This window comes from Fukomys damarensis, unplaced genomic scaffold (assembly GCF_012274545.1).
Source record: "Fukomys damarensis isolate Sample0158 unplaced genomic scaffold, DMR_v1.0_HiC HiC_scaffold_16, whole genome shotgun sequence".
Classification (NCBI taxonomy): domain Eukaryota; kingdom Metazoa; phylum Chordata; class Mammalia; order Rodentia; family Bathyergidae; genus Fukomys; species Fukomys damarensis.
In genome coordinates, this window is record NW_022900928.1 from 77,718,053 (window position 1) to 77,735,634 (window position 17,582).

At 39.2% G+C, this 17,582-nt stretch overlaps 1 protein-coding gene across 4 annotated transcripts in view; it reads left to right on the forward strand.

The window, feature by feature from the left end:
* Nucleotides 1-17,582, forward strand: part of Tmem45b (transmembrane protein 45B) — a 52,000-nt gene that overhangs the window by 32,175 nt on the left and 2,243 nt on the right. For 3 of the 4 annotated variants that reach the window (XM_010640108.3, XM_010640111.3, XM_010640109.3), the window contains exons 2-6: nt 6,075-6,144; nt 14,874-15,061; nt 15,584-15,790; nt 16,601-16,785; nt 17,220-17,365. In XM_010640108.3, coding sequence (XP_010638410.1) covers nt 14,881-15,061; nt 15,584-15,790; nt 16,601-16,785; nt 17,220-17,365 — 719 coding nt within the window. In that variant the 5' untranslated portion in view covers nt 6,075-6,144; nt 14,874-14,880. Of the gene's footprint in view, nt 1-1,430; nt 1,453-6,074; nt 6,145-14,873; nt 15,062-15,583; nt 15,791-16,600; nt 16,786-17,219; nt 17,366-17,582 lie in introns of those variants that run through there. The other variant, XM_010640110.3, reaches the window with a different exon arrangement.

Genomic DNA, 17,582 nt, shown 5'->3' on the forward strand with positions numbered 1-17,582 from the left:
GCTCAGGGAAAAAAACAATTTTAAACTTAGTTAGAAAGCAATCCAGTGGGGTGGTGTTTTTGGAGCTGGATCTTCCCATCTTGTCCCTAGGAACAAATTTAGTTTAACACTCAACAGACGAGACACTGACAAGACAGACAGGCATCACACAAAAAGAAAAGCTTTGATTCTATTACCCGGAGTCCTCGTCGGGGCCGGGGTCAGGGGAGGTTTCCTGGCTCGTCAGCCACCTTGATCCTGACAGATAGACAGTTGTAACCGGTTCAAAGCTTACCTCCGGAGGCTTTTAAAGGTCTGAGAATCTCCTGCTGGATCCCGCGACAGAGAAACTCGGCTGGATTTACAGTTCCCACTTGGGTATCTCGCTGGAACCTCCAATATGTAAGACCTAAAGTCTCACTTCCACTCCACGGAGCGTAAACAGCCAAAAAGGCCTCCACAATGCTGGGCCCTAACACCCAGTGAGGTGAGGCTCCGGGAGCTCGATGGAGAAACGAGAAACCCAGGAAGGAACACACCAGGCTAGATGGTAAATAGACCTTTATTTGTCTAGCCAGACAGCGCTCCCAGAGCCAGGTAGCTCAGAGAGGTAACTGCTCAGGGGCTGAGGTATTTTTTATAAGGTTTTTCTAAACAAAGAGTCAGGGAATTTACAGAACAGACTGTAAACACATTGTTTATCTTAAGCAGGAAATGTTCTAGGGTCACCTTTTGTCAAACCATTTGCCCCTGGGCAGACTGTTAACCAAGATAACAATTAACATATAAAAAAACACAATCTGGCCTATTAACATGGAGTCACTTTAACTTATTCAAGTCTTACAGTTCCACTGCCTGCCTTGCAAGCACAAGGACCCGAGTTTGATCCCTGGTACCAAAAAATATATATATTTTTTCATATTTTGCCACTGAGCTAAATCCCAGCCCAAGAACAGGTAACATTATCTAGCCCAAATCTACCATATGAATTATTGGCTGCAGTAGACTTCCACCCTTTCCTCTTCCTGGAACTCACCCAGACTACAAGACTAAGGCATATTTTTTAAGTAAGCTTTCCTAGCATTTCCCTCTCTAACCTTTCTGCCTTTTCACCCCATGAACCCAGCTGAACAGGTTTCCTCCCTTTATTTTCTTAATACTTGTAGACTCTAGCATGGCCTTTTTGTTATGCATCATCATAGTTTAATTAATCACAGTTTGAAGCAGGTTAAAGGTCCTTCTTAAAGATTCATGAAATTTACTTTTAAAAGTGTTGCCTAGGCACAAGGCAGTGGGGGGAAAATGTAGAAGGGTATTAAAACAATTCACTGGGGCGGAGGAGTCTTTTCAACCAGCAGCTGGAACACTGTATAATTCTACTTACATTAAATGTCTAAAATAGGAAAATCTACAGAGATTCAGTGATCACCAAAGCTGGAGGGCTGGAAGGAAATGGGAAACCGCTGCTAATAGGTAAAGGACTTCTTTTGGTATTGGCAAAAAAGTCCCAAATTGCGCTGTAATTTATTAAAAACTAGATATATAGTAGTAATGATTGCACACAACTGAATACATCAGAAATCACTGAATGGTACACTTTTAAAGGGTGAATTTTATGGTGTGTGAATTATGTCAATAAAGGTGTTATTTGGAGTGAAGGAGTAATTGTGACAAAGAATTGAGATTTCTACAATCGTCTTACATTGACTTTCAGAGCCATCAGAAAAAACTGCCCCTAAAATAAGAAAATGATGCTGATAAGGTTGTTAAAACTTTCATAATTTCTTTTTTTATATGACTGAGTTATCTTTCATAGTGAATTTATAAATAAATCTGTAAAAGCAAAACAAAATGAAACACTGAAGCACTGGGGACCAAATCTCCTCAGCTTCAGCAGGCCAAGCTGCCCGAGCCCATAGAACAAAGGTTGGTGACCACAGGTCAGGGCCACTGTCCCAGTGGGTCAAGAGGGCAGGACCACCCTATGAACACAAACAACAGAGCACCTAGCTAAAGAGGATTACCTTCAAGCCTAAAAACCTAATCTGATTTTCCCTGCTGATTTTTAAAGTTTCTTGAGACCCATGATCACTGTCTTCTTCCAATACCTCCAGCCTGTGTTGGAGTGAAAATGTCTGTTCTATGCCTGTCCTATTTTGGAAGCAGATAATTTCTTCTCTCATTTTAAAGCTTCAGTGCTGGAAAAGAGTTTTGCCTCAGGCTTAATTATACCTCAAGTCTTGTCCATACCTGATTTAGATGTTACTAGAAAATGATTTTTGACTGATAGTTGATGCTGGAATGGTTTAAGACTTTGGGCACTGTTGGGATAGGCTGAATATACTTTGGATGTAAGAGGGTGTTGAGGGACCAGAAAGCAAGGGGTTATGGGCTAAATTTTGTCCTTCCAAATTCAAATGTTAAACTCCTAACTCCTAGTACCATAAATGTGATTGCATTTGGAAACAGTATTAATAAAGAGACAAACTAAAATGAGATCTTTAGGGTTGGTCCTAATCCAACTGGCTAGTGTCCTGGATACAGACATATATGGAGGGAAGACTATGTGAAGATATAGAAAGTAGGTGGCCCTTGATGAGCCAAAGAGAGAAGCTTCACATGAAACTAACCTTGCCAACACTTTCATTTTGAACTTTTAGTCTCCAGAACTATGGAAAAATACATTTTTGCTGTTCAAGCCTCCTAGTCTGGGAATTTTGTTCCAGCAGCCCTAGTGAAATAAAAAACAGTGGTTTAATTTCATATAATAAAATATTATTCAGTATAAAAAGGAATTATTAGTGATACATGCTATAATACAAGTGAACCTTGAAAACATAGCGATCCAGCCACAAAATACCATACCTTGTAGGGTTCTGTTTATAAACAGGCAAGTCTATAGATACATAAAGATTAGCAATTGTATGAGCTTGGGGGTGGGAATTAGGGGGAATGGAGACTTACTGATGGGTGGAGGGTCTTTGGGTTATGATGAAAATGCCTGAAACTGTCATGATGGCTACATAAATGTGGGCATATTAAAAATCACTGACTTTCACACATTAAATCGGTAAACTATATGACATGTATGAATTACATCTCAAGCAGTTATTTTTTAAAACAATATAGGCAATAAGAAAAAAATCCTGAAGAAATGGATTTTACTCCATAAACATACCCCTAAGTGACTGAAAGAATAAACCTCTCTCAGAGGGAATAAATGATGGTTGAAATAACAAAGAAAGGGACACAGCCCGATTTTTGGTTCTTTCAGGACAAAGGTGATATAAGAAGCTGGCCTAGAACTAATGGTCTGCTAAATTTAGCACTACTGATACTTTGGGCCACAGAATTCTTTGTTTGGAGGGACCATCCTGCCCTTATAGGATGTTTAGCCACATCCAGGTTCTCTTCTTCCAGAACCACATGCTAAATAAACTCCTATTACACATTGCCCAGTCTGTGCTATCGGGTTGTATCAACAGAATGAAGACTAAGGCACATTTCTGGCACAATTTCTGCCATTCTTACAACACCATACCTCTTCTTTGTACTTAATAAAGTTTTTCAGCACTTTTTTAAAAATTCCATAAATCTGAATAGTCTTACTCCATAGCATGTTAGCCTCATTCATCTCTCTATAATTCAGAACAGGTTAAGTTATTCCAGTTCAAAACAATACACAAAGCTTAGTGGCTCATTATAACTGTGTATGCTCCCTCATGCCACTGTTCATCAAGGTTTCTTTGGAGTTCAGCTCCATGTGTGTTTACTCTCACATGCAGGTTGGATGAGGAGATACCATCATGAACACCAGGAGTCATTGTGGTAAAAGGACACGTGCTGGGAAGTCTTGATTTTGTGCTTATCTCAAAAGTAACCCAATACTACTCAAAGTTCATCCACCAGGGCTGGGGATTTAAATCAGTGGTTCTGCCACCTGCCTCACAAGTGCAAGGACCCAAGTTCAATCCCCAGAACCAAAAAAAGAGACACTAGACTACAAAATTCATTGGCCAGAACCAATCCCAAGACTCCACCTAGTCCCAAAGAAGTGCAATCATACTATGTGCCTGGAAGACAGAAAGCCAGAAAGGCCTAGTAACGGCCATTAAATACCTCCCATAATCTTCCATATTGCTTTTTTGTTCATATGTCATATATACATCTGTGTAACCCCATAAATGAAACACGACATATTATTTCACACAATGGGGTCATAGTAGTCCTGTTTATGTTGCTTGTCTCTGCCAATACCTCATGGGAAACCACCCAGTTCAGATAATGTAAGTCTTAATTCATTCTTTGTAGTGGTTACATGATATTACATAGTGGAGATAAAATATAATTTATTCAGTCAACAGGATGTCTTGTTCAGATTCTCTGTGACAATTGGTGGTCTATACATTTTGTACTTTGTCACCACAAACTGGGAGAAATTCGCTGTGCCTTTTCCTTTGGCTGTGAAAGCCAATTCCTTAGTTCTTATGATGCTGTGTGGATTTTTCATTAGAGTAGGTGTTAGTGTGTAATGACTCTACTGTGTTTATTAGGGAGCAAATCGCTGAAGTATTTACTTTTTAAATTTAATATTTAAATTTTAATATTTTCTTTGAATGAATAGTTTACTTCAGTTATTTTTGAAGCTAGATTTCTTGGGGGCTTAGCCTCTTGGTTATATAAATTATGAGAAGTCTAGCACAAGGACCTGAATTTGATCCCATTAACCAAAAAAAAAAAAAAAAAAAAAAAAAAAAAAAAAAAAATTAATTTTTTAAAAAAAAAAAAAAAAAAAAAAAAAAAAAAAAAAAAAAGTCTTAATTTTTATTGTTCTAGTGGAAGGAAGTTGTTTCCTGTTTTCTACTTGTACTAAAACTGACATTCTTGAAATAACCAATAGATCTTCCTCTAAGAATAGCAAGGGATTAACTTTTACCCTAGGGCTATTTTCATTGCTCCTCTAGCTCAATCTGAGATGTTAAGTAAGACTAGGCTGGCTATAAAAACCAGTACCTTTACTGCCACATGAAAGACTGGATTTAGAGAAACAGCTGAAGGGTTGAAAAATCCTCAGGTTTGCTGGTTAACATAGGAATGACTACAGGGTTGAAATAAGAAGGGAAAAGCAACAGCTTTGCTAGCCTGAGGCTATAGCCCTACTTGGGGCAAACATCAGACTAATGGGGAACTTAACAGGGAGATCCTGGAAATAAAGTTATAGAAGAATTGAAATAACTTCTCCAGACATCCCCAGCTGACTAAGAAACTAAATATATGTGTATCTCCCATTGTAAGGCTAGGAGAATTTACATATACTCATTCTTTAAAATATGAAATTGTTAGGGCCAGGGATTTAGCTAAGTGGTTCTGCTGCCTGCCTCACAAGTACAAGGTCCCAAGTTTGATCCCTGGTACCAAAAAAATTTAAAAATTTTTTAAAATATGAAATTGTTTAGAGCAAATAATTGCAACACTGTTGGTTTATAAACTACAGCAGTGTTGATGAACCTATGGCACATGGGCCACAGCAAGCATGTGGAGCCCTTTCTGCCATGCTAGTTTAGATCTAAATGGGCCTGATATTGGAGTCTTAGTTGCTTGCCTGTGGTGCTACTGAGAGGTAGTGTGACCTCAAAATGGGACCTAGTGGAAGGAAGGTTATTGGACATAGACCCTTGCAGGGGATATTGGGATCTTGGCTTCCTCCTCTCTGCTTCTCAGCCACCAGCTTTGTGAGCTAAGCAACTTTGTTCTCCAGGATAATAAACTTCATGATAATAAACTTCAAAAAAATATATTCACCATATTTATCTAAACTAGTAGCTGTGCAGACCATAGGCACTTTATGTTGTTAGGGGACCTTTCTAGATTTCTATTTTGGCCTGTCTTCTACTTCTGTAATAGAATACAATGGACTGCATAATTTATAAACAGCAGAAATTTTTCACAGTTCTATAAGTAGGAAGTCTAACATCAGACAGAACCTGCACTCACTGTGGTATTCACCCCTCACCAATTCCACGTCTGTGGACTCCATGCCCTGCCCACAGCCACCCACCAACTCTAAGCCCACTCTGTGTTCTGTTTCCCCTCAGCACAAGACAAGAGAAGTGCAACCAACGAAGGGACCTGACTGTGGACAAGGCCAACACCCCAGGAGGGAAGGTAAGCCCCAAAGGGTCTATAGCTCCAGGGAGAAACAACAGGCTGGCCAGCAGCCCTAGTCCCAGGAAAATCCCACAGCTATTGTAAACTACAAAAACAGTCTGAGGTTTCACTCTGAATGACTCCATGACAGGATAGAGCTAGAGAAGAAATCCAGTGCAGCACCCACCAGATTACAAGAAAGTGTTTATATCAGGTAACATTGTGGGAAGGGGATGTTAAGACTGAGCCAGAAAATAACTACAGAACAATCCTACATCAGGGTTTCTAGTGTTACCCTCCCATTGCAACTGGTGAAAAACAGCCACAGGACACAGCTATGGAGAGGGTGCAGGTTAGACAGACCCCCTGAGTTTAAGCTTGGGCTGAGAAGGACTTGGGCCCTGGACTCCATGGTAAAAATTCCTTCCTGGTAAGTGTGGCTATCAGAGGTGGCTGGATCTGAAAGCAGTGGCATTAAGTCCAGTAGACTGCTTGAACTCCTAGCCCTCTGTCCACATCCAGCAGAAACCAGTCATCTAATTGCTTTCCCCATCTACCAACGTGAGCAGCAAGCCTCAACTTGACCAGAATATATGAACACGGGCCCCAGAAGCAAAGCACAGGGGCACAGGGTGGGGTGCAGCTCATGAACCCACAGGTAATAAAGATAGGCAGAGAAAATTGTGACTTGCTGAATTCAAGACTGCAGAACCTGGAAAGAAACTCACTCCAAAAGAGGAATTTTGTTTTCTTCCATTGTTTTTTTGCAATTTGAGTTTTTTTCTCTTTTCTTTTTTTTCCCGTCCTTTTGATTCTTCTTTTCCTTATTATTTTTCCTTTATTTTGCTTTTCTGTCTGCTCCTTTCTGCTTTTATCTAATACTATTAATTAATTGAACCCTCTATAGGGTCCTTTACCTCAATGTCTACTCCTCATTCTCAACTTCCACTGATTAATTTTTCAAATTCAACTGTTTTCATTCTCCAGTTCACCTCCTTTATCCCTACTTATATAACCATTAAGCTTCCTGAATCTTTAGATAGTTAACTGTGCTATTACCACTGAATACTGTTCTGTTGTTAATGGAGGTACAATTACTGAATTTAGTAAACATTTACTCCAAGTCAATAATTGGTTTGTCTTAGTGTCTATACTATAATAATAGATCTCTTTGCTATAGTTAAGGGTGGTATAATACTGATTATTAAGCCATGTCAATCCAGTTTTTCACTGATGCTACTATTACTGCTGCTGATTTTATTGCTACTGCCAAGGCCACATAGCTGTTGCTCTTGTATGTCAATCTCTGGATTCTCTTTGTGTCACTAACAAAACTACAGCCTATTCCCAGAGAACTGAATATTAAGTCAAATACACTGCAACCTTCTCTCCCAAATAAACAAAAATGGTTGGATCTTGGGACAGAAACAAATAGCCATGCATATAGTAGAGTAGAGATAGTAATTAATGAGGTCATCCTACTACTAACAAAGTCTTCCACTATAATCAACCCATAAACCTTAGCACAAAACAGAAACATGAGAAGACAAAGCAATAAAATGCCTCCAAAAACTCCAAATTCCTGCAAAGCTGATACATGGAGAAAACCAAAAGCCACACAGCCAAATTATTTGAAAGGAATGCAGAAGAGATAGAAGATAGCTATTAAAGATAGATTTCGTAGGGGCTTAGCCTCTTTGGTTATCCAAATTATTATAAATCTAAACATTTATTGTTCTAGTGGAATGAAGTTGTTTCCTGTTTTCTCCTTGTACTAGAACTGACCCATCCTATATCTATCTGTAGCTTTGATGGCAGGGGTGGGGAGGAGAAAGGAGAAAGGAAAGAAAAGAAGAAAATAAAGAAAGAAAATAAAGAAAGAAAAGAAAGAAAGGAAGGAAGGAAGGAAGGAAGGAAGGAAGGAAGGAAGGAAGGAAGGAAGGAAGGAAGAAAGAAAGAAAGAAAGAAAGAAAGAAAGAAAGAAAGAAAGAAAGAAAGAAGGAAGGAAGGAAGGAAAGAGAGAGGAAAGGAAAAGAGAGAGAGAAGAAAATTACTTATATTTCCTGAAAAACTGCCTTTCAAAGTTGACAGAGAAATAAGGTATTTCCAAGAGAAAGTGTACCTTAAGAAATTCATGATCACCAAACCAGCATTCCAAAAAATTCTCAAAGGTATCCTAGAAAGAGATAATGAAGCTAACAATGCCCAAAAGTCTAATAGAATGAATACACCAGGCAGGTGAGCAGTTAAACAAAAGGAAAAACAAAGACAATAGCAATAGAAAAATAATGCAGTGGGCTGGGGATTTAGCTCAGTGGTTTCACTGCCTGCTTTGCAAGCACAAGGACCCGAGTTCAATACCCAGTACTCCCCCCAAAAAAGAAAGAAAAATAATGCAGTGACAGGAATAAATCAAAACTTTTCAGCAATAACTCTCAATGTGAATGGTCTTAATTTAGCAACTAAAACATACCGATTGGCAGAATGGACCAAGAAACAACACCCAATGATATGCTGTATGAAATAAACACATTTTAAAAAAGAAACACATTTAATATGAAAAGAAATTTATAGACTAAAAAATAATATTCCATGCATAAAAAAGCAGAAGTAGCTATTCTATATTCAGATAAAGTGGACTTCAAGCCAGAACTGATCAGAAGGAGCAAAGATGGTCACTACATATTGATTTATAAATATAAATGCACTGAACACAAGCACACCCAACTTCATAACATGAAATATCAAATAAACATAAACACAATTATAGTGGGGGAACCACAACATCACAATGTCAAAAATCAACTAGACCAAAAAAAAAAAATCAACAAATAATCAGAGTGGAACCAAACCACTGAACTTAATAGATATCTACAGAGTACTCTACCAAACAACAATAGAATACACATTCTGAGAAGCACATGGAACTTTCTCCAAAATAAACCACATACCAGCCAATAAAGCATGCTTAAGCAAATGCAAAATCACTGAAAGTATCTCATGCATATTATCATAGCACAATGAAATAGAAATCAATAGTGAAAGAGCCCACAGAAATTGTGCAAATGCATAGAAATTAAACAGCACACTCTTCAATAATCACTAGGTCACAGAAGAAATCAGGAAAGATATTAGTTCCTAGAATCAAATGATAACACCAGTACAACATAGCAGAATTTATAGGACACAATGAAAGCAACCTAAGAGGAAAGTATATCTCTGGCTACATCAGAAAAACAGACTAAGCCAAAATAAATATCCTAATGATGTACCTGAAGGTCCTAGAAAAACAATAATCCAAATACAAAGCTAGTACAAGTAAGGATATTATCGAGAGCAGAATTGATGAAATTGAATTAAAAAGACAATACAAGAAACAAGAATGAAAGATTTGGTTATTTGAAAGAATAAACAAAATAGACAAACCTTTAGCAATCTTACAGAGAGAGAGAGAGAGAGAGAGAGAGACCCAATTAAAAGCAATTAAAAGGAAGAAAATGACATCACAATGGGCACTGCCAAAATCTGGGAGATTATTAGCAACTACTTCCAAAACCTGCATGCCAATAAATTGGACACTTCAGAAAAAATAGACTCCTAGATACATATGAATTACCAAACTTAACCACAATTTCAAAACCTTGAATAATCTAGTAATAGGCAATGAAATTTAAGCAGTAATAAAAATCCTACCAACTAAGAAAAGCCCAGGTCCTGATGGATACACTGCTGAATTCTATAAAAACTTTAGGGAAGATCTAACACCAATACTCTTTAAATACTTTAATGAAATTTTTTTTCTTTTTTATTGAGGTTATTGGTACAATCTAGGTATACAAATACAGTTACATTCATCATTGGGATTCTGTATCTTTACATAATAGGTCTTGATTCTCATTTTTCCCCTTGTCCCTGCCCTCCCTTCACCCCCTCCTCCCCTCCCCATTTACAAACACTTTATTTCCATTTTTTCAGTTTCTCATATTGTTTTCCTCTCCCTTATTACCTTTCCCCCGCCCTTCCCACTTTCCTTACACCTTTAGCCCTTTACTTCCTATTTCACATTATTAATTGTCTCATTAGGATCCTGTGTACTATTACAGTTTTTCACACCAAAGAAACTATTCGGTATTTCAGTTAAAGAAATCTCTGTATGAACATTAAAAATAGGGAATCCTAAAATAAAACTAAAAAGGAAAGTAAAAGAGAAAAGGCAATGCTGTAACATCAAAATAATCCTTAATTCTGGAGATGAAAACGGTCCCTGAACATATTTAAATTGCTTCTCGCTCTTATAGTCTTATCTTATTCTTTTTTCATTATTTAGAGAATATTTTATTAGTTTCTGTAATCAAACCCACGTAGATATGACCTTACATATTTAGTACGATGTGTTACCCCTGTACACATGGAAAAAAAATAAAATAAAATAAATTAACATTTCTAGACCAATATATGAAAGTTTTTTTTTAAAAAAGCGGAAAATAGGGACTGGAAAAGCTGGCTGGGGAGGTAGGCATGTCCTGTCAATGACAAAATCCGAGTAACAAATCAGAACAGTTCCCAAATTCCAGCACATGGACATCTCCCTCGAACTCAAGTAGGTATTCAATAGGACAAGCTGGACCTGATTTCAGCATGAGGAGCTATTTATGATAAACCTGTCAATATCATATCAAATGGGGAAAATTGAAACCTTTTTCTCTAAAATCAGGAACAAGACAGGTATGTCCTCTATCACAACTCCTGTTCAATATATTACTCCCAACATTAGTCAAAGCAACCAGGCAAAAGAAAGAAATAGAAGGAATATATATCGTAAACTATCCTTATTTGCAGAAGACATGATCTTTTACATAGAAGATGAAAAAAAAATCCACCAAAAGGCTTCTTGTTTTACTTTTCTCATTGCTCAGAACAAACACTCACTACCCAAAGATAAAGGAAGAAAGGTTTATTCTGGCTTACAGTTTCTAGAGGTTTCAGGACATAATCAGCTGGCTCCAAGTCAGGGTAGCATGGCAGAGAGGCATCACATAGCAGGCAGCAACAGAAGACAACCAGCAACAGTAGCAAGCAACAAGCAGCCCTCTTTCTATCCCTTACATCTTATCCAGTCTACCTACCAGTAGGGTGGGTACCACTCACACCCAGGATGGGGCACCTTTAACCCTACCTGTAACTATGCCAAACCAATGAGTGGACTAATTTAGTAATCACACACCCTTGATCACAGCATCACACACTCCAGATCCAGCTACCTCCAAAAAGCCCAACCTATGACCACATGAGGCTTTAGGGGAACATCTATATACAAACCATAACACTTCTAGAACTAATAAACAAATTCAGCAAGGTGGCGACGTAAAAAACCAATACACAAAAATCAATAGCATTTGTGTACACCAGGAAAGAAATTAGGAAAACAAAACCATTCACAATAGCTTTATGAAAAATACTTGGGAATTAACCTAACCAAGGAAGTAAGAGACCTCTACAGTGAAAACTACAGTACTCTGAAAAATAAAATCGAAGAGGATATCAGAAAATATCATCTATTCCTGGAGAGCCAGAATGAGGACTGTCGATATAACCATTTTACCAAAACTTCTATGTAGATTTAATGCAATCCCAATCAAAGTATCAAGAGAATTCCTCACAGAACTAAAGAAGACAATCCTAAAATTTATACAGAACCAGAAGAGGCCCAGAATAGCAAAGACAATTCTGGGAAACAAGAACAAAGTAAGAGGCATCACAATCCCATATTTCAAGTTATATTACAAAGTTACACTGATAAAAACAGCATGATACTGGCACAAAAACAGACATATAGATCAATGGAACAGAATAAAAGATGCAGAAACAACTCTAGGCACATTCAGCTATCTAACCTTTGACAAAGGGGCCAAATACATACACTGGAGGAAAAAATGGCCTCTTTAATAAATGGTGCTGAAAAAATTGGCTGCATACATGAATCTAGATTGATATATCTCACTATGTAGCTAATTAAAATCAAAATAGATCAATGCTCCAAACATTAAAACTTAAACTACTTGCTGGAAGGTAAAATAGGTAAAAGTCTTGAAGATACAAGCAATAAGCTAAGACTTTCTAATCAGAAGCCCACTTGCCCAAGAAATAACATCAAGAATCAAAAATATGATCATATCAAATTTAAAAGCTTCTACATAGCAAAGGAAACAAGTAACAGAGTAAAGAGACAACCTACAAAAAAATTTGCCAGCTATGCCCCAAAGGGTTAATATCTAGATTATATAGAGATCTCAGAAAAACAATTAGAGCCCCTCAAAATAAAAGACTCAGTCAAAAAATGTACAACTCAAATGAACAGATGCATCTCAGAAGTACAAATGGCCAATAAATAACAAAATGTTCAATATCACTGGCCATTAGATAAATGCAAATTAAAACAACACTGAGATTATCTCCTACCCCAGAAAGAGTGTCTATCATCAAGAAATCAAATAACAACAAATGCAGGCAAGGATTTAGGGGAAAAAGAGCCCCTTTACATTGTTGGTGATAATGTAAAGTAGTACAGCCGTTATGGAAATTGGTACGGAGATTTCTCAAAAACTAAAAATAGAAATTTCATGTGACCCAGCGATTCCCCTTCTACATGTCTTCCTGAAACAGTTAAAAAGCCATCATATTACAGTGGTACACACAGAGGTATATTCATAGCAGTACAATTCACAATAGCTAACTCTTGGAAGCAGCCTATTTATATCCATCAACAGATGAAGATGTGGTATTTATACACAATGGAGTACTACTTTGCCATAAAGAAGGATAAACTTAAGTTATTTGTAGGAAAAGGGATGTACCTTGAGACCATAATGTTAAGTAAATCAGAGACACAAGCTTAAATATTGCACAGATCCTCTTATGTGAAAATGTCAAAACATAATAGGTAAAATTAAAGAAATGGACAACAGGAAATAGGGAGATGGATCTTTTGCAAAAGGAAAGGAAGCCAAACATGGTGGCGCATGCTGGTAATTCCAGGACTTGAAAGGCTAAGGTAGGAGGATCGCCACAAGTTCAAGGCCAGTCTGGGCTACATAACAAGACCCTGTCTACAAAAAAACTACAACAATGACAACAAAAGGAAAGGGGACCAAGAGATGGAAGGCAGGGAAGGGAAGGGGATACAAAGAACTGAGATGCATTATGTATATGTACCAACTCCCCATGAGTAATATGATCATTATGTACGGCAAACATGTACCAATAAAAATTTTTTGTTAAATGAAGTCTAAGATCAAGGTCCCAGCATTTGGTGTCAAGCAAGTGCTGAATTCACGCAAAGCCCAGGGGCAAAGGGGGCAGATATATTAGTTACTTTCCTCTCATAGCTGAGACAAAATATCTCACAAACAAAGTTAGAGGGGAAGGGGTTTATTTGGCTTACGTTTCATAGAGATTTCAGTCCATAGTTGGCTGGCTCTAAAACAGGAATGGCAAACAGACATTGAAGAGGAGAAACAACATCACATGCACAAGGCTGCAAAGGCAACAAGACAGAGCTTCACAATGTCTCCTTGCCCCTTTTATCTTATTCAAACTACTTAGGGTGCACTGCACTCACACCCTTAATCCTAGTGCCCTTGAGCCTAGCACTGCATCATGAATCAATTCCAGCTTCACACACTATATCTAGCCTATGACCACATAAGGCTTTGGGGAGACATCTAGACCCAAACCATAACATTCTGCCCCTGGCCCCCCAAAGATTCATGTACAATCCTTTACCTACTCCTGTGCCATGCCATCTGCCTTGAAGTTAGTGAAATATGTCCTGAAACATCTACAAACTGTGAGCCAAACTAAACCTCTCTGTTGGGTGTGGTGGTACATACCTGTAATCCCAGCACTCCTGAGGCAGGAGAACTGCCATGGTTTTGAGACCAGCCTGGGCTACAAAGTGAGTTCAAGGCCAGCAATAGTGAGTTCAAGAACTACATAGTATTTCTTCCTGAACTACACAAGGAGACCCTGTCTCAAAAAACAATCAACCAATCAATAATGGACTTCTCCTTCCTTAAATTGTGGGTATTGGGTATTTTGTCCCCCCAATGAAGAAAATAACTAAGACAGATTTTGGTACCACAGAAGCGGGTGGGGTTGTTACTGTGACTACCTATCCATGTGGTTTAGAAGCCTTTGGAACTGGCATGAAGGAGGAATTTGGAAAGGTTTGGAAAAAGTGACTGGAGAAGTAGCCCTGGAAAAGCTTGATGAGAGATTGTCAGAGCTCAAAAGAATGTTAACAGTAATAAAATGAGTAAAGACCATTCTCAAGAGGTTTCAGTTGGGAATAAGGACTGCTTTGGCAGTTGGACTCCTACCTATGTGTGTTATGCTCTGGCAGAAAATTTGTCCACCTGAAGGCTTTGAGCAAACATCTAAACAAACCACAACAGGGGACCAACTCCATCAAGCCCCCTTTTAATGGCACCTAGTCTCCCTCATGATGCAGGAGGCCTCATGTCTTAATCACCTTTCTAAAGCCTTATAAGGGGTGGTACTCTCTCCATCACATAACTCTCTTGCAGGATTTCAGTAATACTATAAAGGCTTATGGAAATCAGTTGATCCTTCTGAATGCTTATGATTTGACAAGCTCAGGCATGTGCTGTTTCCTGCCAAAATATGTATTTGTACATCTTTTTCACTTAGCCACCTAACAGCTGTCCCTAACATTTTATGTGTCCTAGAGCATTGATGGCAAACTTCAAGGGCCATGCTCTCCCAGGTAGTTTCTTCTTGATAATTGGCCTGTGGTGGTCAGTGAAGTACCCACTGAAATACTTTCACCAAAGAGGGAAGAAGAACAAGCTAAATCATCTTCAGCAGCGTATTGAGCTCATTGAAGCCACTGTCAGGACTTTGTTTTCATTCATCGGTAAGTGCAGGGTCTTTTGATCCAGGCAATCTCCCTATCATATCCAGAATCTTTAATTCATTTTCCAGACTTTGTGAAATAGATGAACATTTTGGACACCTGGCATGAAGGCAAACCTCCTGCCTTTCCAAAGAGGTGATGCAAGCAGAAGGATCAACATAGGATCTCTTTCATTGCTCACTTGGCAGGGGAGCCCAAAGATGTATCAGCCACTCTCACTTAAGTAATGCCTTGTTTTCATCTCTGCTGCTGGATAAACTCCCTCAGGATCTGCGTGTGGCTATGTTTCTATAGCTTCTTTCCCGTCTCCAGTCCTCAAAGGGCCAACATCCACCAGGTGTCTACACAGATCACTCAGCAAACACTTTTTCTATACTGAAATAGCCTCACCTGAGGTAGCAAAGTCAGTCTGATGACCTGTGGGCCATCATCACCATATCTGGACTGTGTTCATGCCTTTTGTTGTTTCTGTCTCAAGGCTACTTATTCTTCCCTCCTCACTTTCTATTCATTTCCCTACAGGGATCCTGGCAGAACAGTTTGTTCCTGATGGGCCCCACCTCCACCTCTACCGTGAAAACCACTGGGTAAAACTAATGAACTGGCAACACAGTACTATGTACTTATTCTTCGGAGTCTCAGGAATTGTTGACATGCTCACCCTCCTGGTCACCCACATCCCCTTGGGAGTGGACAGATTGGTCATGGCTGTGGCAATATTTATTGAAGGTAACTTAAAATGGAGAAATGCAAAGAGAGACAGATATAATTTATGGGGGATCAGAGTACAAAAGATGAGAAATAAAGCAAACACAACAACCCTCCCCAGCAAATCCAACTCTCAGTACTACCAAATACTGAATCGGTTTGGTCCTGTGCTCTGGATGTCCAGATAACAATTCCACAAGGCAACTCATGGAAGACTGAGACAGGGAGGACCTTCTCAAACTTCTGCACAAGCCCTCCCAGCTTCCTGATGCCACTGATGCATGTTCACACATGTGCACACATCTGTGCATGGGTGTGTGTGCACACCTACTTACAAAATGCCACAGGACTGGCTGAATGTTAGGGGAGGGGGGAGATTAGTCCTTTTGGTTTGGAAGAAAAACTATACAGCTCATATGCTGAGGTGTTACTGTCCAGCCTCCATGACAAATCTCAGGACACCCATTGTACTAGTCAGCTTTTCAATGTTATGAAATACCTACAGTAGGACTAGGGATTTAGCTCAGTGGTGCTGCTGCCTGCCTCAGCACAAGATCCTGAGTTCGATCCCCAGTACCAAAAAAAAAAAAAAAAAAAAAATGCACCATGGATTCTGCACTCAAGTTACATCCTTTGCTAGTCTTAACACATCCACAAAATTATATGTATCCATTCGTTATCCTGTAATGTTACATAAAAACTGACTTCCTAAATGCTAAAGAACCCAGCCTCGAAACAGGTGTAGGAGGAAAGTCCAATAGTGGAAAAGCCCCTAATCCCCCAAGTAGAAAAAAGCCAAGTCTCTGATGAGTGTCTTTTGGTTTACCACAGGTTTTCTCTTCTACTTCCACGTTCATGACAGACCTCTGCTGGACCAACATATCCACTCACTCCTGCTATTTTGTTTATTTGGAGGAAGTATCAGTGTAGCCCTAGAGGTGATCTTTCGGGACAATATTGTGCTGGAACTTTTCCGAACCAGTCTCATTATTTTCCAGGGAACCTGGTTCTGGCAGGTGATTATTCACACCAATAATCCACACAGGGCCTAGACTGGGGGAAAGAGTATTTGAGAATGCCCAAAGAAGTCCTCAGGGTGACATGTTGACTGCAAATACAGGAGACCGACCACGGGAATGGGTTTAGGTAGCCTTTTTCTCCTCTTGTTCATCCCTATACAATTTTCTCCATTAATATCCTGCTGGTGCATTAACAAGCAAGAACCTGTGTACATCACACAGCAAGCACTGCTGCCTGGGATGAGACCAACTCGTTAAACTGCCCACATGAAATGCAGGCCCTGAGGTTCTGCTGTGTGATTTAATTTAGAGCAACTTTCCTGCATGAGATAGTAGGGAGTGTCCAAGCCACTCTGATGGCCATGGAAGAAGCCTGAGCTGCTTCTCAGGTTAACTAACCAAAAGACCAATATGTCCGTCTAACCCACCAGATTGGATTTGTGCTGTTCCCACCTTTTGGGACACCTGAATGGGACCAGAATGACAAGGCCAACATCATGTTCATCACTATGTGCTACTGCTGGCACTACCTGGTAGCCCTCTGCATTGTGGCCCTCAACTACTCTCTTGTTTACTGGTATGTTTAAGTGAGCGTTACTCTTGTCAAGTTTTCCATCCTAACCAACCCCCCAAATCATGGTAATGGCCACATTTAATGTGCTAATTATATGCCCAAATTTGTCAAAGACACACTATGGTTGCAGGGTGGGTATCACAAGTCTGATTTGCAACCTTGATGAGGCTTGGTGCCTGACCTGCCTGGGTCACAGTCAACTTTTAAACCTGTGGTGAAA